General features: G+C 39.1%; 1 protein-coding gene across 11 annotated transcripts in view; it reads right to left on the bottom strand.

Annotated features, from left to right (window-relative positions):
• Positions 1 to 23,315, bottom strand: part of DPY19L4 (dpy-19 like 4) — a 58,637-nt gene extending 35,322 nt beyond the window's left edge. For 2 of the 11 annotated variants that reach the window (XM_057307862.1, XM_026495709.4), the window contains exons 1-7: positions 23,144 to 23,294; positions 17,098 to 17,208; positions 11,128 to 11,252; positions 8,148 to 8,238; positions 7,416 to 7,537; positions 7,165 to 7,310; positions 1,406 to 1,529 (exon numbers count right to left, since the gene is read on the bottom strand). In XM_057307862.1, coding sequence (XP_057163845.1) covers positions 1,406 to 1,529; positions 7,165 to 7,310; positions 7,416 to 7,537; positions 8,148 to 8,238; positions 11,128 to 11,252; positions 17,098 to 17,208; positions 23,144 to 23,159 — 735 coding nt within the window. In that variant the 5' untranslated portion in view covers positions 23,160 to 23,294. Of the gene's footprint in view, positions 1 to 1,405; positions 1,530 to 7,164; positions 7,311 to 7,415; positions 7,538 to 8,147; positions 8,239 to 11,127; positions 11,253 to 17,097; positions 17,209 to 23,143 lie in introns of those variants that run through there. The other 9 variants (XM_057307864.1, XM_044382695.3, XM_057307867.1 and 6 more) reach the window with 8 other exon arrangements.
• Between the last annotated feature and the right edge of the window lie 293 nt (positions 23,316 to 23,608).

Genomic DNA, 23,608 nt, shown 5'->3' with positions numbered 1-23,608 from the left:
CTGAAAAATACTAAGCTAAAATCATTTCTATCCTTCCAAATGTCATCTCTCAAGTGATCCCTTAGTGAGAAACCAAGTCTGATAAATCCACTGTTCCTTAGCGTATTTCTAACAACCTCTACTTCCTCCAGGGATCTACATTTTTATTCCCAATTTCTCTACCAGCCATGATGTCAAATGACTTTGTTCTGATAAGAATAGCAAAGGAGAAGGGCAATAAAGGTCTAGTCAAACCTGAGATAACAACCCTGCTCTCTAAAATTCAATCTTTCAGACTCAGCTGACTACACTCAATGATAAATTTCAGAGTCAGAAATACCTCAGGCCATCAGCAGATACAAGGATTTTCCAGCACTCTGAATAAGATTAAGACCAGAGAACAAAATGTAAGAGATGTAAGAATTTTTTCAATTCTACCAGTTGGTCAAAGAATAAATACCAGCTGCCAGGCCCAGAAGAGCTTAGCACTGACAGAACACATAAGCTTCTGCTCTTCATATCACCACAGCTATAAGAGAAAGTGTTCTGGAAACTTCTAATGTGGAACAACCAGCACTGTAATAACAAGGCCTAAAACCATCATCCCCGGAGAAACCAGTTCCAGAAATCAATGAAGGCTCAGATCTAGATCCAGCCTAATTAATGTACTAGACATGTGGATATTACTTCAAGGATACTAGGAAAAAACCACAGTATAATGAAACAAATTGCTAATTCTAAGGGTTTATTCTCAGACTACTCTAAAGAACATGCGGTGAAATAAGATAGAAATATGTCAAATCCAGTATGTGACTGAAATATACATATTGCTGTAATACTACTCAACAATGAAAACAAGCAAACTATTGATAGAACACAACAACTTAAATGGATGTCGAGGGCTCTAGGCTAAATGAAAAAAGCCAGTCTTGAAAGAGAACATACTATATAATTCCATTTGTATAAACTTTCAAAATGACAAAATCATAGTGATAGACCAAGCAGTTGTTGCCAGAAAAACAGAAAACAGAAAATATGCAGTGCTACCATAAAAGTTAACATTGCTGCCGTTTGTAGTCACTCTTTGTATCTTCATTAATATTTCCTTAACTTGCAATGACTAAAAGCCATCAATATTACAGAAAATGATAAACTGAGACAAATAAATTTTCAAGATAATATATTCTTCATATACTTGTCAAGTAACTGCACTGAAACAAATAAACATCTCCTTTTTCCTTAAAGTAATTTACTGTCTATCAGACTAGACAGTGTTATATAACAGGACTACTTAAATATATTCTTTACTATGTAGTAATTAGGCTTCACTGGATTATAGCTTAACTGTTAATATGATTAACTTTAAAATTTTATACCATATTTGCAATACATCAAAATTAATTTTGACAAATACTGTGTATCTTACCTCTCCATAAGTATTTAAGTTGCTTTTTAAATAGCCTGTAAGTGCAGCAATTTGGCATGCGAAATATGGTAGTGCCCAGTTTTCTCTTAAAGGAATGGAGTATTCAATTCTTGTTGTATCTACCCTAAAGTAAACCACAGATGAACAGCAAAAAGCAAGACATTATATTTGTGTAACACTATACTTTTCAAAGCACTTTCACACAATCTCATCGTTCTCTGTACCAATCCTGTGAAGCAGGCATAGAGCCACCAGTGCCTATATAGCATCTCTGTGCAAATTAAGCATCTCATCCAGCCGCCCTCCCCTCCCCTCCAGGAAGACTCAGTGCCGCGGCGTACTGTTTGGTGAATAGATGGGCCTCTACGAATATTTGAAAAAGGCAGCCCTGCTCTGAGCAGACAGGCCTCATGCTAAGGCACACAGCTTGCTGCAGAGGACACTGGGTTTCAGCTCCCACTCTCTCTTCCTTTAATGCGATGGCTACCCTTCTCTAGAGTACAATCTGCATTACATGATTAGCAGGCCTGACAGACCCAAAGTCCTTATCCTTTAGATAAAGGATAAGAAGCTCAGAGAGGTGATATGACTTAATCAAGGTCATACCGCTAATAGGTGGCACAACTGGGATTACAATGCATATCTTCTGATATCTAGTATAATAATCTTTTCAATCAGCACGTTACCTGGAATTACCATTACAGCAGTCCTTCATGTGATATATCCAGAAACCTTTAAAAATCCCCACAATCACAAATACAGAATGTCTTTCCAGGCTCTTCCTAAGTTTCTCCTCAATTTGCACTGACAGCAGGTTGTCTCCTGTACATATCCTCACACCTCAAGACTACCTTTCCAACAATCATTGGAATTCATACACTCAATGGCTCTTTTCCACACAGAAACAAAGGTACTACTGCTTTAAAAATTTTATGAAAATTGCTGTATAACTCTCTTAAATAATGGAAAGGAATATTTGCATGTAATTTAGTTCAATTCAATTATGGTATAGGCTACTACTTAGCAATGAAAAGAAATGAACTATTGTTATGCCCAACAGACATGAATCTCAAAATAATTATGCTGAGTGAAAAAAAAAGATCAAAAAAGTATATGCTGTGTGACTCCATTATATAAAACTCTAGAAAATGCAAACTAATTTATAATGACAGAAAATAGATCATTGGTTTCCTGGGGACAATGGGACAGTTAGTAGAGATGGGGTAAGAAAAGGAAAGAAGGAAGCATTAGGGAGTGGAACAAAGAAACTTTTGGGGGTGATAGATATGTTTATTACATTGACTTTGCTGATGGTTTCATGAGTGTGTCTAAATGCCTGAATTGATCAAACTGTACACTTTAAATATATACATATACATTTTATGTAAGATACACCCCAATAAAACTGTCAAAACGTATTATAAGAAAACTTGTCTTCTATGAATGTGTATGTGATTGAATACATATATACAAAAAGCAGGACCATACATGAAGATCGAATGAAATAAAAGCTGTAAAGAACTTACCATATGTCTACAACCTAGTGAATGATATTAGATCTTGGCTCTTTTAAAATTCTTAATGAACTACTTTACACCTAACAATACATTATGAGCATCTTTCCATAACATATGTATCAATAAATATACTTCAAGAATACTTAATGGTCATGACACATCATTGCATTGATTTACCATAATCGAACCAATTTCCTGGGCTTTTCTATGCAAACAAAGCATGGGTGGGGCGCCTAGGGGCTCCCTTGGTAGAGCCTGTGACTCTTGATCTCAGGGTCATGAGTTTTAGCCCCAAGTTGGGTGTAGAGATTACTTACAAATAAAATCTAAAAAGAAAAAAAACAAAAACAAAAAAACGCAGGGCACCTGGGTGGCTCAGTCATTAAGCGTCTGCTTTCAGCTCAGGTCATGATCCCAGGGTCCTGGGATCAAGCCCTGCATCAGGCTCCCCGCGCAGCAGAAACCTGCTTCTCCCTCTCCCACTCCCCCTGCTTGTGTTCCCTCTCTCTCGCTGTCTCTCTGTCAAATAAATAGTGTATCACTATCTGAGACAGCGATTAAACAATTTCTTAGAAATGGGTGAAGTGAGATTAAGCATTTGTTCTGACTTTCTAATAGTAACTGAATTTAAACCAAAGAACCCTGGTTAATAAAGAAATAGTCTAGGGATGAATACTCTAGGACGCCTAGATGGCTCTGTTGGTAGAGCATCCAACTCTTGATCTGAGGGTTGTGAGCTCACGCCTTGTGCTGGGGATGGAGCCTACTTAAAAAAAATAAAGAAAATAAAGAAAAATTCTACCTTTCGAGAATGAAGAATGTAGCTAATGAAAATAGAAAAATGTAATTTAGGGGGCGCCTGGTTGGCTCCGTTAGTTAAGCGTCCAACTCTTGGTTTTGGCTCAGGTCATGATCTTGGGGTCCTGGAATCAAGCCCTAAGTCAGGCTCCCTGCTCAGCAGGGAGTCTGCTTCCCCTCTCTCTCAGCTTCTGCCCACTCATATGCACTCTCTCTCTAAAATAAATAAACAAATCTTTAAAAAAATAAAAATATAATTTAATAAACCCTAATGTAATCACTAATTTCAGCAAAGATTAGCAACTGGAGTTACAACCCTTAAGTGGTTAATACTGTTGGAAAGCACATTTCTTTGGTATCCTAAAAACCACACCAATTGTTTTCTAGTCATACTATTCAATGAAGAAATCTGACTGTCATCCCCCAAACCAGCAGTCAATCTCAGACTCACTAGGGGTAGATCACATAAATATCATGTAACTTTTAATATCATGGAACATGAAAAACAAATCATCTATGATATATTCTAACTAGAATTGTTATCTTGAATTCATCAAGGCTTTGATGTAACTTCCAGGTTATAGAAACATAAAGAATAGAGGGAAAAGCTAGATGACACCACAAGGAAGCAACAAGAGAAATCCGTAAGGTGGGACATTCTGTAGGATAACTAACTCGGGTCTCCTCTACATAAAAAAGGAATTATGGAGGATTTAAAGAGAATTAAGGAGGGACACCTGGCTGGCTCAGTCAATAGAGCACTGGACTCTTGATCTCAGTCTTGAGTTCAAGCCTCACATTGGGCATAGAGCTTACTTAAAAAAATTGGGGGCAGCAAGTGCCTGGGTGGCTCAGTTGATTGGGCATCTGCCTTTGGCTCAGGTCATGATCTCGGAGTCCTGGGATTAAGCCCCGCATCAAGCTCCCTGCTCAGCAGGTAGTCTTCCTCTGCCTGCTGCCCACCCCCACCCCCACTCGTGCTCTCTCTCTCAAATGGATAAAATCTTTTAAAACATTTAAAAAATAATAAAAATAAATTATTTTAAAAGAAAAAGAATAGGGGCACCTGGGTGGCACAGTTGTTAAGAGTCTGCCTTCGGCTCAGGGCGCGATCCCAGCGTTCTGGGATCAAGCCCCACACCAGGCTCCTCCGCTGGGAGCCTGCTTCTTCCTCTCCCACTCCCCTGCTGTGTTCCCTCTCTCGCTGGCTGTCTCTCTCTCAAATAAATAAATAAAATCATGAAAAAAAAAGAATAAATATGTTTCATCCATAAAGCTGAACTGTATTTGAAAACTTCTAAGAAAGCTTTTTTTTTTTTTAGAGAGAGAGAGCACACAAGAGTGTGCAACTGCGATGGGGAGGGGCAGAGGGAGAGAGAGAATTTTTTTTCAAAGATTTTATTTATTTGACAGAGAGAGAGAGAGAGCACAAATAGGCAGAGCGGCAGAGGGAGAGGGACAAGCAGACTCCCTGCTGAGCAGAGAGCCCGACTCGGGGCTCGATCTAAGGCCCCTGGGATCACAACCTGAGCCGAAGGTAGATGCTTAACTGAGTCACCCAGGTGCCCCAAGAGAGAGAATCTTAAGCAGGCTCCACACCAAGCACGGAAGCTAAAGCAGGGCTCGATCTCATGACCCTGAAAACATGACCTGAGCTGAAATCAAGAGTTGGACACATAAGTGTCTGAGCCACCCAGGTGCCCTTAAGGAAGATTTTTTTTTTTTTTAAAGATTTTATTTATTTATTCGACAGAGATAGAGACAGCCAGCGAGAGAGGGAACACAAGCAGGGGGAGTGGGAGAGGAAGAAGCAGGCTCATAGCGGAAGAGCCTGATGTGGGGCTCGATCCCATAACGCCGGGATCACGCCCTGAGCCAAAGGCAGACGCTCAACTGCTGTGCCACCCAGGCGCCCCAAGGAAGATTTTTTTAAAAATCCTTTATATCAAATTACTGGTAGCATGTGACTCTAAATATAAACAAAGCCCAGTAAGAGATATAGCCCTGAATGTTGAGTCTCAATAATTTGAAAGTAGCATATTTTTTATTTGGCAATTGCCTAAAGAAAATGTTATAACAGAAGAAATGCTTCATTTTTTAAAATTTAGTCATGATTAAGTGTTAGGGGAGAAAAGAGTTATGGAAAGAAAGAATATCCATCCTTCAAAACTAAACTTTTTTTTTTTTTTAAGATTTTATTTATTTGACAGAGAGAGAGACAGCCAGCGAGAGAGGGAACACAAGCAGGGGGAGTGGGAGAGGAAGAAGCAGGCTCCCAGCAGAGCAGGGAGCCCAGTGTGGGGCTCGATCCCAGGACCCTGGGATCACGCCCTGAGCTGAAGGCAGACGCTTAAAGACTGAGCCACCCAGGCGCCCCTCAAAACTAAACTTTTTCTTTTTTTTTTTTGAAGATTTTATTTATTTGACAGAGAGAGATAGCCAGCGAGAGAGGGAACACAAGCAAAGAGAGTGGGAGAGGAAGCAGCAGGCTCCCAGCAGAGCAGCCTGATGTGGGGCTAGATCCCAGGACTCCAGGATCATGCCCTGAGCCGAAGGCAGACGCTTAACGACTGAGCCACCAAGGTGCCCCCTCAAAACTAAACTTTTGACACTGACCAATGCCAAGAAAATCTTTGTCTCAAACCAGCCCTCCATTTCAAAGAAGACCCATTGCTTACTCTCTTTTTACTCACAAGTAATGAACTGAGGCTACTTTAATTACTAAAAGGGATGGGTTTATTAATTCAAAGCACTCTGTGATAGATTAATACAGAAACCTTATCTGTGGTGATTAACTTAATAGTGATAGATTTGATGCCTCTTTCTTCTTTTCATGAAATCGTGTCATCAGTTTTAAGTAAAAGAGGATAGAAAAGGCACATCATGTATGCCAATGTTACTATGTCTGAAAAAAGAGAGATATAAGGTAGGTGTATCACTCTTCAATTGTTGCATGACAAATGACCACAAATGTGTAAGCTTAAAACAACATGAATTTATTAGCTCACAAACATACCCCAGTATGTCCGAATATTCTGCTCAGGGTCTCCCTAAGTTAAATTCAAAACATCAGCCTGGGCTGCTGCTCTCACCCAGGGCTTGCGGTCCTCTCACAGGCTCACTGGTTGTCGTCAAAATTCATTTCCTCCTCACTTCACATCAGCAACAGTGCAGCAGTCAATCTCACGCTTCAAATATCTCTGACCTCCACTTCTGTACCAGGTGGAGAAAGATCTCCACCTTTCAGGGTTCATATGGTTGTTTGGATCAGGTCCACCAGGTAATCTTCCTACCTTAAGGTCAACTGTGCCATTTAACATAACAATCATATTCGCAGGTGGGGATTAGGGTGTGGAATATTTGGAGGGTGGCATTTTTAGAACCAAATACCACAGCCATTAAAAAAAAAAAACTGTAAAACTTAATTTAAAAAACATTTCTTACCTGTTAATAATGAACCATGCAACAGTAAGCATTCCTGCTAGCCATGTTCCACTCATAAGCCAACTTGTAACAAATAAAGCAGTAACATATATTCCTTGCAATCCAAAAACAATGCCAATATAGAAATATACTGGCTCAATAATCTCCTAATTGGAAAAAAAAAAAGAAAGAGGAGATAATAGAACATTAAATAATTTTAATTATTTGCAAATATGTAAGAAAATAAATATTAAAGTCAAAAGAAAACATACATTGCTACCAGTTGCTTGATATAAAACACTGGCGATAAGTTCTGGATATAGAGACATTTGCTGCACTGCATTTATAGTCTTCAGAGATACAGTTTTGTTATTGTGTGTCAATTCATAAACACCTAAAGACAAAAATTTTTCTCCAGATTATTTATTCTGCTTTTACAATAATTAAACATGTCATTCAGAGGTCATTAAATATTTTAAATTATTACTAAGAAAAATCTCAAAATATAACACACTGACTGTGCCGCATTTTTCCAATGTTTTTATTAAGTATAAGAAAAAATAATACTTCTATTCTAAGACAAATCTCCACATTCAAGGGCTCCCACATAGCAGAACAATGTTTCATTTCAGAAAAATGTTGTTATTAAAAATACAAATGTGTAGGGTTACGTGGGTGGCTCAGTTGGTTAAGCAACTGCCTCTGGCTCAGGTCATGATCCTAGAGTCCCAGGATGGAGTCCTGCATCAAGGGCTCCCTGCTCATTGGGGAGGTCTGCTTCTTCCTCGGACCCTCCCCCTTCACGTGCTCTCTCCCTCCCTCTCTCATTCTCTCACAAATAAATAAAATCTTAAAAAAAACAAAACAAAAAAACAAATGTGGGGGGCACCTAGCTGGCTCAGTCAGAACGTGCAACTCTTGATGTCAGGGTCCTGAGTTTGAGCCCCATGTTGGGGGTAGAGTTTAATTAAAAACAAAAACAAAAACAAATGTGGTTATCATACCTCTTTCAAATGAGGGCGCTTTTAACATATCTTTATAATAAGAGTAATAAATGGCACTGTCACCTTGAAATGTGATTTCTCGTTCGAGCTCCTAAAAGAAAATGAAATGATTCTTTAAATACCAGTATCCTAAATTTCAACTGCAATCTTCTTTCTCTTTCCTCATCTTCTAAATTAATGCTATTAATTTATCCTTTTATCCAAAGACATGTTTGAATTTTCCTATAATCACTAGTGGCACATTAAGGAGGTTAAACTTTTCAATAATCTGGCAATTATTTTACTGAAACACCTAAGATTTGGGGCACCTGGGTGGCTCAGTCAGTTAAGTATCCGACTCTTGATTTTTTTTTTTTAAAGATTTTATTTATTTATTTGACAGAGATAGAGACAGCCAACGAGAGAGGGAACACAAGCAGGGGGAGTGGGAGAGGAAGAAGCAGGCTCCCAGCAGAGGAGCCCGATGTGGGGTTCGATGCCATAACACCGGGATCACGCCCGAGCCGAAGGCAGACGCTTAACGACTCTGCCACCCAGGCGCCCCCCAACTCTTGATTTTGGCTTGGGTCATGATCTCAGGATCCTGAGACTGAGCCCTGCAGCAGGCTCTGTGCTCAGTGGATTCTGCTTGAGATTCTCTTCCTCTCTCTCTGCCCCTCCCCCTGCTTGCATGCTCTCTCTCCCAAATAAATAAATAAATCTTAAAAAAAAAAAAAAGGAAAAAAGAAAGAAAGACCTAAGGTTTAAAATGGACTGTAGCTCGTAAGTCATTTATCTATTATATGTAAGGAAAATCTAGAAGGAAAACCAGAAAAAATGCCCTAAGGACACAAAAATAGTAAGGCAGGTAATAAAAAATGATGGTTGAGGTGTTAAAGTCCATAATAAAAAGAAAAGTTGAAGAAGACATCAGTATTTTCTATTGCTTTTCCACTTCCTTATATAGCTACAACTGTAAGCCCTTAACTCTTTACCAGAGTAACAGATACCTAATCAGTGCTTTTCAAAAGAACTTCCAGAAATATAAGTAAATCTTAAGTTCCTAAAATTGGGCTACACAGGGTGCTTATGTGGCTTAGTCAGTTAAGCATCCAACTCTTGATTTCAGCTCGGGTCATGATTTCAGGGTCGTGAGATCCGCCGAGCCCCACATCAGGCTCCATGCTCAGCGGGGAGTCTGTTTGAGAGTCTCTCTCTCAGCCCCTCCCCCACATTCATGCTCTTTCTCGTGCTCTCTAAAAATAAATAAATCTTTTAAAAAATTATTAAAAATTGGGCTATACAGAACCAAGAATATAGGTAATTCAAAAACATTGAAAAACCTTATGTGTTTCATGACAAATCAAGCTTTTTTAAGTCTACAGTCTCTGAAAATGAAACTCCTTTATTTTCATGCATAATATTTATCAACTAATACAAAACAAAAGATAACAGAGCAGTTTTTCCTAAGTTTGATCAACAGAATTTTCTAAGATATAAATGGGTGTTGCCTAAAGAGTTCTATAGTTAAGTAAGTTGTGCAAAGGCAGCATTAAAGAAAATTAATGGGTTTCTTTATTGTAAGACTTTTCAGAGTTTCAGTACACCTTATGCAACTGTGAATCTCCAAGAGGAAATTTTTCCTAGATCTATCTGACCAGTGAATTTTTTTCCTCATTCAGGGCTTATTAACTGAAATAAATTTCCTTAACAACAAAAATCTGATAAATTTCCTTAAAATGATTCTTTATGAATGGAAACAGATTTCTAAGATTTCAAAGATGTAAACTTTTGATCAATGCTTCTCAAATTTAATGTTCATATGAAACTCCTAGAGATCTCATTAAAAGATCTCTGATTAAACCAGATTCTGATTCTAAAGTGGGGCCTGAGAATCTGCAATTCTGAAAAAGCTCCCAGGTAAAGTCAATGTTCCTGACTCATACAGTGTTTTTAAAAACACAGAGTTTTTTGATGCATGCCTTCTATATTTTCAAACCTTTGGTTGTTCTCAATTCTGCTACACAACAGAATTGCTTGGATATATTTTGAAACATGGATCCTAGACACTCCCCGCTACTCCACCTAAGAATCTATGAGCTTTTTAAAAGCTCATCAGATGATTCTATTGTACATCCAGTATTGAGAACTACTAATAGTTAATATGCATAACATCTTCAAGGACATAGGATATGCTATGGTAATAGCTTTTGTCAAGTCAACACAGGTAATTATTCAGCTAAATGTTTTGGTGAGATTAGGTCAATCAATGGCTTAAAAACATTCAGTCGGCTTGACTACTTAAAAATAAGAACAACAACAAAAGTTTGTGGACTAAAAAAGAAAACACTCTAATTTAGAGTTAAGTGGCAACACTATGAACCTTATCAATACATTCAAGACGTATCTGATTGCGAAGGGAAGTCTGAGAACAAATTTACTCAAAGGCTAAACTATGAATTATGTAAGTAACTACAGTGACTAAAGGGTTTGTGGAATACACATGACTTAAAACCAGACATTAAACATACTAATATGAAGAGACATCTTAATAAATACTGTCAAGCATGTTAATCATTTCCACACCCCCAAAACATTCTAATCATGTAATCTAAAAATTAAAATATTTTATCACTGAAACTTCTACAGATTGTTTCTGATATGTAAACAATGTAAACTACCAAAACTACTAAAAGTGTGACTAAACTCCGTAACATTTCACTGTCATCAAAAGGCCCTGATAAATTAGTTGCATGAAGGAAAACACCCTCATAGTTTCTATTCCATGGCCCGGAAATACACTGTATTAAATTTTTCAAGGTTGATGCTATGACTGTGTTCTCAAAATAGCTCCTACACCATTTTGTTTCTAATGCCTGTAAATAAGAAAGCACTTGTCAGACTTATCACACATATATTTTGGCTCCCTGAAAAACACATTACTTAGATTAAAATTAAACACTAAAACAACTTCCATAAGCTCAAAATTCTTTCTTCTTACCTGCCTGTTGGAAAACCAGAATTTCCGTTCATGGTATGCTGATAAATAGAGAGCATACATCATACCACTAGTAACTGCTGCAAGACAGCCAATGAAAATCTTTGCAAAGCGCTGAAATAATACATCTGAAAAAGCATATTAAAAGTAATCAGATGTAGATGATATTTATATTAATGCACTTCTAATTTTAAAAAGTAATCAGAAGGTAGTATGTACCCTTGATATGATGTGAGGAAAATGGCATTCTAACTCTGTGTTCTTCCTCCCCAAAACCTATAACCCAATGAGAAAAACAGCAGCAAATTCCAATAGAAGGACATCCTAAATATACCTGACCAGTATTCCTCCAAACTGTCAAGGTCACCGAAAACAAGGAAAACCTAAAAAACTGCCACACCCAAGAGGAGTCTAAAGACATGCCAACTAAATGTCATGTGGGATCCTGGAACAGAAAAAGGACATTAGGTTATAATAACTAAGCAAATCTGAATAAAGTATGGATCTTATTTAAAAATAGTGTATTAATATTGATTCATTAACCATAACAAAAATACCATACTAATATAAAATGTTAGTAATCGGGAAAACTGTGTATGTGGGCGGGGGAGGGTGTAAGATGGGAAATCTGCACTATCTGCCCAATTCTCCTGTAAGTCAAAAAAGATTTCAAAAACTGAAGTCTATCAATCAAAAGAAAGAATAAAAGGAATGTACTACCAAATATCTAAAGAAAAAATACAGGTTCATTCAGAATTACTATCGATAGCTTTTCCTTATCAAGGAATTTTTCTCTTTATTGAGGAATAATTTACATACTATAGATTACAGCCATTTAAAGTATATATACTTCAGTGATTTTTGATGATTATCTAAAACATCATATGCAACTGTTATATATATGTAACTACTTCTTGATGAAATAACATAAAACACATGTGAATTTTCCACACACAGGATAATTTAGTCCTGCTCTATTCTAGCTATTAGGTATAATAAGCACAGGCCTAAGGGCCCAAAGCCCTTTGTTCCATTACTGAATGACTGACAGGTCTGTAAAACTCAACTTGCTGGTTTATGAGCTTAGCTAAACTAAAATCTTAGCCATTTTAAAATATTATTTAATAAATATTAGTTTTCATGGAACACCAGAGACATTAAATAGACTAAGTAGTTGGATATTACTAAGTCAATAATTACTAAGATATTACTAAGTCAATAATGTAATTACTAAGAATTACATTCAAAATGCTTGAAAAACACTACCCAATAAATCAAATATTAGTATCGGTAGGATACAATTGTTTTAAAATTACTGTTTTCATTAGCATGTGTAAAGCATCTGGCCTGGCACATAGTTAAGAGCTCAGTAAATACTAGCTATTATTGTTGAAATACAGAAGCATACATGCAAAGATGTATAATAATTAATTAAAGCAATGTTGACACAATATGAATTATAAAAAAAACGGTAAAAAAACTTATCAATGGTGGCAGTTTGGCAAAAGTGCTTCAAAGTTTCTGAACATGTATCTTTTCCAGTTTTTTTTTTTAATGAAGTCCTAGATAATGGCAAGTTAATCCTAATTATAATTATTAGGGGCTATGATAAAAAGTATGTAAACCAAATCCTACATATAAATGCCTTACCTTAATACTAAATATGGTGTTTTCAAAGTTTTTTGTGAAGAGTCAAAGATTAAAAAAGAGCACTACATAGATATCAATAATACAGGGCATGGTTAAGTAATATTTAAAGCAAAGGAAGAAGCTAAGGACATGTTAGGAAAAGAAATGTAGGATTCGATTTCACAAAAAGTGAAAAAAAAAAAGTAAAGTATAAGTGCACTGAATAAAATATAAGCAATACCCGCCAAAACTTTTAGAGTAGTTCTATTTACTGGAACTATTTATACATTTATTTTTATCATTCTTTTCTCTATTTTCCACAATTTCTACCCTAAAAATATATTTTTGTATTCGGGGGAAAATACTATTTTATAGTAGTTAGCTCTAGATTGTTTAATTATCTTTCTTGTATTTTCCAAAATGTTTTAAATGACCACTCTATTAGTAAGCTTCTCTGTGATAAAAAAAAGTTATCCCAAACTATTAGTGGCTTACAAAATATAGGTTTATTTTTCACTTGTGCTACTTGTGGGTTTTGGGTCTGCAGTGACTCTCCACCCAATTCCAGACTTCAGATTAGCTGTGGCTCTTCTTGTATCTTCTTTAGAGTTCCAGACTGGGATTAGTACCTATTCTCATGACAGAGGATAAGGGCAGGAGAACAGGACGCCTGCGTGGCTCCGTCCGTTAAGCATCTGCCTTCAGCTTAGGTCACGATCCCAGGGTCCTGGGATGGAGCCCCTTATCGGACTCCTTGCTCAGCGGGGAGCCTGCTTCTCTCCCTCTCTCTGTGCCCGCCACTCCCCTTTCTTGTGCACTCTTTCTGGGTCAGTCAAATGAATAAACAAAATCTTGAGAAAAAAGAAAAAGAAGCAGGGGTTGTCTTGAAGGGGACAGGGAAAATCTACTGGAAGGGGATACAAAGAAACCTTCTGGGATAATGGAAATGTTCTGTAACTTGTTTCAGCTGCACTCCTGTGTCAAAACTCATTTAATTAAATGCCTAAGATCCTGTGCATTTTATTGTAAGCTAATTATACAGGTACATTTCAGAGATATTACAGGTTCAGTTCCAGACCACTGCAATAAGGCAGATATTGCCATAAGTGAATTAAGTGAATTTTTTGGTTTCCTGGTTATATAAAGTTAAGTTTACACTACACTGTAGGATTATGTCTAAAAAACCCAACATACATATATTAATTAACAAAGAGTTTATTACTAAAATATGCTAACCATCACCTAGATGTCAGTGAGTCATAATCATTGATCACAGATCACCACAACAGATGTAATGATAAAGTCTGAACTACTTCGAGAATTACCAAAATGTGACACAGAGACAGGAAATAAGCAAATGAGGTTAAAAAAATGGTGCTGCCGTTAGACTTGCTTGACATAGGGTTGCCACTAAGCTTCAGCTCATTTAAAAAAAAAAAAAAGAGATATCTGCAAAGCAAAATACAGTGAAGCACAATAAAAGGAGGTATGCCTGTACCTTAATTTTTAAAAATTAAATCACTTAGTTTTGCAAAGAACAATTTTGTCAGCTTTTTACCTACTTGATACTAGTCAGCTCCGTGTTCTAACAACTACACAGAAGTCCTCCCCTGCCTTGTATGCAGGGGATACGTTCCAGGATCCTTAGTGGATGCCTGAAACTGTGGATAGTACTGAACCCTAGGTATACTATGCTTTTTCCGATACGTACATACGTGTGATATAGTTTAATTTATAGATTAGACAAAGTGAGAGATTAACAATAACTAATAATAGGGCGCCTGGGTGGCTCGGTTGGTTCAGCGTCTCCCTTAGGCTTAGGTCATGATCCCAGAGTCCTGGGATGGAGCCCCACATCCTGCTCCCTGCTCAACAGGGAGTCTGCTTCTCCCTCTGCCTGCTGCTCCCCCTGCTTGTGCTCTCTCTCTCTGACAAATAAATAAAATCTTTAAAAAATTTTTTTAAATAAATGGGCCTTCAACTCTCTATCGGCAGGAAGCAATGAGAAGGCTGTTGAGCCCCTGAAGGTGGCATGTTCTCCAAAGCCATCTTCATATATACTTCAGTAGGATAATAGGAAAGAAATGACCTCCAGAGGGTGGAGCCAAGGGCCACAGAGAACACTAAGCTGGGAAGCTACTCCCAAGGAAAACAGCTGGGGCTTAATCAAGAAACATCCCTACCCTGGGGGTGCCTGGATGGCTCAGTTGCTCAGTGTCTCCCTTCTGCTCAGGTCATGATTCTAGTGTTCTGGGATTGAGCCCCGCATGGGGCTCCCTGCTCAGCGGGAAACCTGCTTCTCCCTCCCCCATTCCCCCTGCTTGTGTTCCCTCTCTCACTGCCTCTCTCTCTGTCAAATAAATAAATAAAACCTTAAAAAAAAAAAAGAAAAAAGAAAAAAGAAACATCCCTACCGTGGAGTAAGAAGCCCTCATATTTACCTGGTAGGATTTCAAAATTGCTATGAACCAGTGGCTGGTGTGTCTCTCACTCTTTCTCTTTCTTCCTCTTTCTGAACGGAAGCATTTATTGTGCTTATCCAGTCCCTATCCAACAATGTATACTGGGAGAGAGGGCATGTGTGGAGAAATTAACATAACAGCCCTGCAACTGCTTTGTGGAGAAAGGCCTGCTTTGCAAGGTAGGCTCTTTGCTGCAATCAGGGAACTTGAATTTCAGAAGGGTTCCCACCATTCTCTCATCAGTTAGTTTACTGTGCCTGACCTGTTTGTACAAACAATGTGGTTTATGCTCGCTGCTTTTCTTCTGGAAATCTAGTTTTGGTATGTGGTAGGTAGAGGGTACATGACCAGCCACCAATAAAAACTCCGTGCAGGGGTGCCTGCGTGGCTCAGATGGTTATATATCTGCCTTTAACTCGGGTCATGATCTCAGGGTCCTGATGATGTCAGGCACTCCGCTCAGCGCAGAGTCTGCTTCTTCCTCTCCCTCTGCCCTCCCCCTCACCCCGGCTCGCTCATGCGTGCGCACTCTTTCCCACTCTCTCTCAAATAAATAAAATCTTAAGGAAGGGCGCCTGGGTGGCTCAGTTGGTTAAGCATCTAAAATCTTAAGGGAAAAAAAAGGGGGGGGCACCTGGGTAGCTCAAATGGTTAAGCATCTGCCTTCAGCTTGGGTCATGGTCTCCGGGTCCTGGGATCAAGCCCTGCAACAGGCTCCTGGCTCAGCTGGGAGTCTGCTTCTGCCTCTTCCTCCTCCTCTCCCCCTGCTCATGCTCTCTGTCTCTCTCTGTGTCCCGAATGAATAAATAAAATCTTAAAACAACAACAACAAACACATCTGTGCAGTCATTAATGAGCTTCCCTGGTAGATAAAACTTCACAAATGTCACAATTTGATGCTGAAGGAATTAAGCATATCCTGTGTGACTCCATTAGGAAAAGAATCAGTGAAGCCTGTGCCTAGTTTCTTACAGACTTTAGTCCTAGGCCTTTTCCTTTTGCTGATTTTGTTTTGTACTGTTCACTGTAATAAATCATAGCTGTAAATATTCTAAGACCTGTGAGTCCTAGCTAATTACCAAACATGGGGGTGGTCTTGGGGACCCCTGACACAGAGCACACAAATTACCTTTTTATTTAATTCATAGATATCTGGACTAGAATTAATCATATCTGGCCCTGATGTAGATAAGAAGACCTTGGGCCTCAAGACTGCTGCAAGGACTGGGTAAGATGGGTATCTTCCTTGGGGTCAGAGAGGTTGTGTATTTTGTTTGAAGGAGAAAAGTAAATATTTATGACCAAAAGGAAAGAATGTGGTGGACTGTTATATTATTATTCCCACTTATTCTGTCCTTCCCTGTAAAAACATTATTCATCTCTGCCCATTACCATGTGACTTGCAACGCTTCCCTGTAGTCAAGGTATACTTCTCCATCTCTTCCCTGCAGTCAAGGTATACTTCTCCATCTCACAGTTTGGAATGATTATATGACTTCCTTGGGTCAAGAGAATGTGAGTACAAGTGACAGAGTGCCAGTTCAGCAGAAAATTTAAGAGACACTGCATGACTCTGCCTGTTCTCCTGCTCTTTTCCTCTGTCTTAAAAATAAATGTCGCAAGTAGGGGCTGTTCCTTCATGACACATGAAGCTACACCAGCCAACCTGAAGCCACAACATGGAACATTAGTCAGAAATAAGCGTTTTTTGTAAGCCAGAGTGATTCAGGGTTTGTTCTACAGCAAAACCAAAGTTGACGATAACACCATGTAATTAATCTCAAAATAGGTAGACACATTTAAAATATTAATACAAGGTATACCTAGCATACAAAAAGCCATTTTAGTAGTAGCACAAAAACTTCAAATTTATCTAACTTACGTTTTGGAGCTCTTTCAGGAACTGGAGTGTCACTGATTTTCTCTTCTTTGACAGATTCCTTATTTTCTGAAGTCTTCAGCTTTTTTCTTTGGCGCAGTTCTACTGTTGGTCCTTAAAATATTTAAGACATTATTGCGACATGTGTATCAAGTTGTTCTAATCTATAACCCAAACGAATCCACTTTTATTATACTAAGGCAAAAGTCACATGGAGACCTCTTTTAGTATCAAAGATAACTTTTTTCACAATTAAATAAATAAATTATTCATTTAGAGAGAAAGACCGTTTTTCATACCAAAAAAAAAAATTTAGGTTCTGCCTTCCACCTGTGCTTTCAGGGTCCTACTGATAAATCAACAAGCTCTTCTCCTGAGATAATTTTATTTTCAAAATATCCCAAAATAAGTAAACCCCTTTCCAGAATGACTGGGGAACAAGGTGTTATTTAATACATTAGCATATTACTCTAGTTACCTGAGAGTATCACACTCATCATTCAAGGATTAAAAATTTTTTAAAAATCTGAATATAATAAAATACATGGATCATAAAACTATACTTCATTTTTTAAAATGATCCTGCAAGTTCTGTGGTATTATTAATTATTAATCTCACAGTGCTGTGGTATTATCATTGTACAGTCTTATAGATTTAGGTATTTGACATAGGCATATCCTTATATGTGGAAAACTGTCAGAAAATTTCCCAATATTAAGACTACCCTTCTATACCTGATAAAAAATGTAAAGCAGAAAGTACCTCCAAACCAATAAACTAAATTCCAAATGAAACAAAAATTTACTATATTCAACCTACTTTTCCTTCCTAGAGTTAATTATCTCTCTCTCATTTTTAAAGATTTTATTTATTTATTTATCTGAGAGAGAGAGAGAGAGAGTGAGCACAAGCAGGGGGAGCAGCAGAGGGAGAAGCAGGCTCCCCACTGAGCAGGGATCCTGATGTGGGGCTTGATCCCAGGACCCCAGGATCATGACCTGAGCCAAAGGTAACCAACTGAGCCACCTAGGCACCCCCTCTTTTTATTTTCTTTTTTTAAGTAGGCTCCACACCCAGTATGGAGCCCAATGCAGCACTTGAACTCATGACCCTGAGATCAACTGATGCTTAACCAATTAAGCCACCCGGGTGCCCCCAGAATTAATTATCGTATAAGGTAGAATATGACTGCCGTGTAGGTACAAACTGTCCTGCCAAGCTTATTAGGTGGTTCAAGAATTTATTTCCTCCAGGGGCGCCTGGGTGTCTCAGTCCTTAAGCGTCTGCCTTCGGCCCAGGGTGTGATCCCAGGGTCCTGGGATTGAGCCCTTCCTCTCCCACTCCCCCTGCTTGTGCTCCCTCTCTCACTGGCTGTCTCTCTCTCTGTCAAATAAATAAATAAAATCTTAATTTATTTCCTCCTTATTGGAGCAAAGGAGAGTTTTCTCTTTTTCTTAGGGATGACCTTAGGCTATGAAATGTAAGCCTAAAAAGAGCAGTCAAAAAAGGAGAATGAATCTGCTGCTGCTGATCAGATGAAGGATTCTAGCTTTACTGTGGAAAATGAAAAAACACATATATTTTTTTAATTTAAATTTTTTTAGTAATGTCTATACCCAATGTGGGGCTCAAACTCAAGACTGTTAAGATCAAGAATCACGTGCTCTTCCAACTGAGCCAACCAGGCCCCCCCTAAAAAATTACATATTCTTTAAATAGCTTCAAAGAAAATTCAAGGGGCACCTGGGTGGCTCAGTCTGTTAAGTGTCTGCCTTCTGCTTGGGTCATGACCTCAGGGTCCTGGATTGAGTCCCACATCAGCCGGCTCCCTGCTCAGCTGGGAGTGTGCCTCTCCCTCAGCCCCTCCCCTGTTTGTGCTGTCTTTTCTTGCTCTCTCTCTCTCAAATAAAATCTTAAAAAACAACAACAACAAAGCAAATTCAAGTTTGCTAAAGTATCTTTAAATACTGGCATTATGATTAAAAAAACACAACTGTATATTTAGTGGATTCTGTCTAATTTTTAACCATTTCTATACTATCGATTATTTTGTAATTTTCTTAAGTACTGAAGCCAGTGAACAGATTAGAAAATGACATTATTATTAGAAAAGCCATACCTCAGATTTTGAGGGTTTTTTAAAAATTAAATTAAATTAATTAATTAATTTAGCATCAATATAAGTCAGTCAGAGGAAGACAAATATCATATGATTTCACTCATATGTGGAATTTAAGAAACAAAACAGATGGACTTAGGGGAAGGGAATGAAAAAATAAGATGAAATCAGAGAGGGAGACAAACCATAAGGGACTCTTACCTACAGGAAACAAACTGAGGATTGCTGGAGGGGAGGTAGGTAGGGGGATGGGGTAACTGGGTGATATAACCCAAGAAGTTTACTTAGTCATTACACTTGCAAGACCAAACACATTGACAGTATTGATTTTTTTTTTTAATTTAACTGGATAATTTCAGAAAGGAAGCTAACAAATCTATTAAGGTAGTTTACAAATGGGTTAGGTAGGTCTTTTTTATTAGACAGAGGCTAAAAGCACACATTTAAGATAAAGATAGACTGGGAAGGGGATATCATACAAAAAATGTTCTTAACAAAAAGCTATCATTTTCCTTTTTAAAAAATTTCCTCATAAAATGAATCAATCACTTTACAGAGACATTAAAGTGTTCTCTTAGTACATATAAATGGATTTTATTTATAGAAGTAGAGCTTATACAAAAATTTTGCACCGATTCCCAAATAATTCATAAAGTCATCTTTCAACGGTCTATATTAGCAACAATCAAGAGCCATAAAAATAAATTATCCATAAAGGATCTATATAACACTATATCTTCTTGGTTCTAAGATGCTATACATTTTAAGACACTGAGCAGGTATCTTGGGGTTTTTGGTTTGTTTGTTTTTGAAGATTTTATTTATTTATTTGAGAGAGAGAGAGAACAAGCAGGAAGGAGGGGCAGAGGGAGAGGGAGAAACAGACTCCCTGCCGAGCAGGGCACAACTCAGAGCTTGATCCCAGGATGCTGAGATCATGACCTGAGCAGAAGGCGGATGCTTAACCAACTAAGCCATCCAGGTGCCCCTGTATGTTTGTTTGTTTTTTAAGTAGGCTCCATGCCCAGCATGGAGCCAAACTCGGGACCTGAACTCATTACCAAGAAATCAAGACTGGAGCTGAGATCTCGAGTCGCACGCTTAAGCAACTGAGCCAACCAGGTGCCCCTAAGCAGTTTTTCTGGTGGGGGGAGGGGGGGGGAAACACTACCATATTAAATGTATGAACTGATTTTAAGACATGTTGGTTTCAGTGGCATTAAATTGTGGGAGAAAAGAGTACAACCTAGGAAATACAGTACTCATTTTAGCCAGTCTCTTCAATCTTGTCCCTCACAAAAAATTTGGGGGGGGGAGTGGGGGAGGCTCCTGGGTGGCTCAGTCAGTTCAGTTTCTGACTCTTGATCTCAGCTCAGGTCTTGATCTCAAGGTCATGAGTTCAAGCCCCACACTGAGTTAAAAAAAAATATTATTTTTTTTAAATTTTTTACCTGTCACCAAGAAGCAACAGTGACTAGATCCAAATTTCACCTCATTTCCTTTATACTGATCGCATAACCTCATAATTGAAAGACAAAACCAGGAATCTCGAGGTAGAAAAGCAGCAAAGGCCAAAGCCATGAGTGATGTAGATTAACTAACTGATAGGACACAGCTCTACGATAGAATCTAAGTTTCCTTTTCTTTCTTGTATCTTTAGCATTGTAAAGAAAAAGCCAAACTAAATGATAACACAGCCACAAAAATAACCTGCTATTTCAGGCTCTGGTCCAGTGATCTTCACATGAGATAGTTAGCAGAGCTACAAACAGGCCTGCAAATGTCCATCCAGACAACACACAGCAATTTCCAAATGAAGTGTTAATACTGCTGTACTCAAAGTTGTCACTTCTTTCTTTGCTCTAACATTTCTTTCAGGAAGGGTAAGTATAAACAACCTGACCCCCTACTGCAACAAGGAAGACATTTTTTGTAAGATGAGATTCTCAAAAAATTATTTACCTGCAGTAACAGTGTGACAATGAAGAGGACCCAAGTGAATGTGAATGATAAGCAAAAAAAGGGATACAGGGAACATCTAGATATAAGTAAAATAGACCATTTAGTCTAATTTTAAGATAATATGTATTTTGAAAAAAACTTATAGAGTGCCAAATAAATGTAAAGCACTCAGAATAATGCCTAGCACACAGGCACGTTTGCTATTAATATTATCACTACTAGCATTATTATAATAAATAAGACTTTCATTACTCATTCATTGTTGACTATTATAACCCAGCACCTAACAGAGTAGGCACCCAAATGGTTATGGAATTTAAAAAATTGCTGAATGAAACTTTATTTTAACAAAACTTCAATACATTAATTGTTCCATATAAGATGTATTTGCTTTTGGATTATCAGTAATTCTACAACCAAAAATCACTTTTCATTTTATATCCCATAAATAAATTTTACAAAATGGTATCGTCTTTTTAATTAGTTCCACATCACATTGATTTAATTAAGTGTAACTATAATCTCCTAAAACAATTTCTCATTTTGCATGATGTATAATACTGCAATTGTATAAATATTGCAGTGTTAATTTTTTTTCATGCTTTAGCTTAAGCATGAAAGTGTTCATGGAAACATACAATCTAGCTTATCAACCTATTCCACAGATTTGCAACTCTTCAGAAGAGGAAAAAATATCAAGAAATGTTTTAAACTACTGCAACCAAAGATAAAACCAAGGTAACAAATGCAATTAATTCTTCCTTACCAACTACAAATAGTTTTGGTTTTGACATTGTTTTTAGGTAGAGTGTCTTAAATTTAGATCCGCTTTAACAGGATGAAAACTCAAAAAGAGGTGGCAAATATGAAGCCAGTGTGAGCACAGGGACAAGGCAGCAAGCCTAAGAGCAGAAAACAATTTTTTTAAAAATTGCTTTCCGCTGAATTCTTGAAATTCCCTCCTTGCATTCTTGGTTCAGTACGGTTTAAATCTAAATGAGATCACATTCACAACTGCACTCAAGAAGGTAAAAAGTTATGTTTCCCACCAGAATGCAAAATCTAACTGTTCTGTCAAGCGACATCATCATATGTATCTGTTCCTGAAACTAGCACGGGTATCATGAAGTTACTATGCCAAGAATGTTTCCTGTAATATCTATCACTAGCTGATAAGTTCCTCCAACTCCCCATTTTTCTCTCATACCTATCATTTCCTATGAATAAATATTACTGAAGAGATTAATTTTCTTAGCATTGGCCCTGTGGGGGCATGGGAAGCTTTCCCTAGCCCACCCACTTTCACGCTCAAAGCACTCCTGGCTTCCTAATCCTCCCAAACGACTTACATCCCTCAGCCCTTTGCCATCTCCTCCTAACCTATAAATGAACTGGCCTTCTTCAGTTTTCCCTCCCAATTCACCTTACCCTGTTTACCCCAAACCCCTGCCTCTTTCTATACCCTCGGCGTGAGGCTTCTCTCCCCACTGCCCGTGACTTTGTACCTGTCAGTATCCTCAGACATCGGAAGACGGCACTCAGAATGAGGGGCATTTGGTTAAACACTATCACTTTCAAATAATATGCACTCAGTGCCTAAGCCTCCATCTTCTAATCCAAACTATGCCCCCCCACCCCATTAACTGTCTGCTAGTAGCCCTCCCCTTCAAACACCCCCCGCCCCGCAACACACACATACACAGCTTTTTCTCTCCCTACCCCATTCCCAACTTTAAGCTCCACCTTTGCTTCCCACTGAGGCGGACAAAACTTCGGGCCATTCACTCCGCTCCTAAATGTCCCCGCGCCGCCGCCGCCCCGCTCCTTCCCGGCCCCCACGCAGCCACCCCGCGCGCAGCCGCGGCCACTGACCGCCCGCAGCCCAGGCCTCTGGGCCCCTCGCGCCCCCGCCCCTCTTTCCCGAGATCACGGGCGACAGTTGGCGCGCTGGACCTCGGGGCCCTCACCTTCTTCCTCTGCCATCGTCTCCGCGGAGGCCCAGGCGCCCCTCCGCGTCCCGCGCGGCCCGGAGTCTCCCGCCCTCCGCGTCGCCGAACCCCTCGGCAGCCCCAAGACCGCTCCTGGCCGCCGCGCCCCCACTTCCTGACCCGCCCCCCTCCGGTGTCGCCGCCAACCGCGTCCGGCCCGGCGGCCCAGGAACCAGGGAGCCGGGAGCGGCGGGCGGCCGGAGCGTTTTGCTGGCGCGCCCAGGCCTGCGCGGGCAGGAAGACGGCCCGACCACGCGGTGGCACCGCCCACGGCGGGCGTTCGTGGCCTGCGCCCCGGGGCTCCCGGCAGCCTCTCCCTGCGCTCGGCCCTTCCGAAAGCTGGGAGCTCAGCGGGCCCTCCGTGGCTTTTGTCTTTCGACTTAGACAATAGCATCAGTCTCATCTTCCAGATGGATACCCCAGCCGCGCCCCATTTGACAGAGA

Source organism: Ursus arctos, unplaced genomic scaffold (genome assembly GCF_023065955.2).
Source record: "Ursus arctos isolate Adak ecotype North America unplaced genomic scaffold, UrsArc2.0 scaffold_6, whole genome shotgun sequence".
Classification (NCBI taxonomy): Eukaryota; Metazoa; Chordata; class Mammalia; order Carnivora; family Ursidae; genus Ursus; species Ursus arctos.
This window is presented reverse-complemented; position numbering and strand designations above follow the sequence as displayed.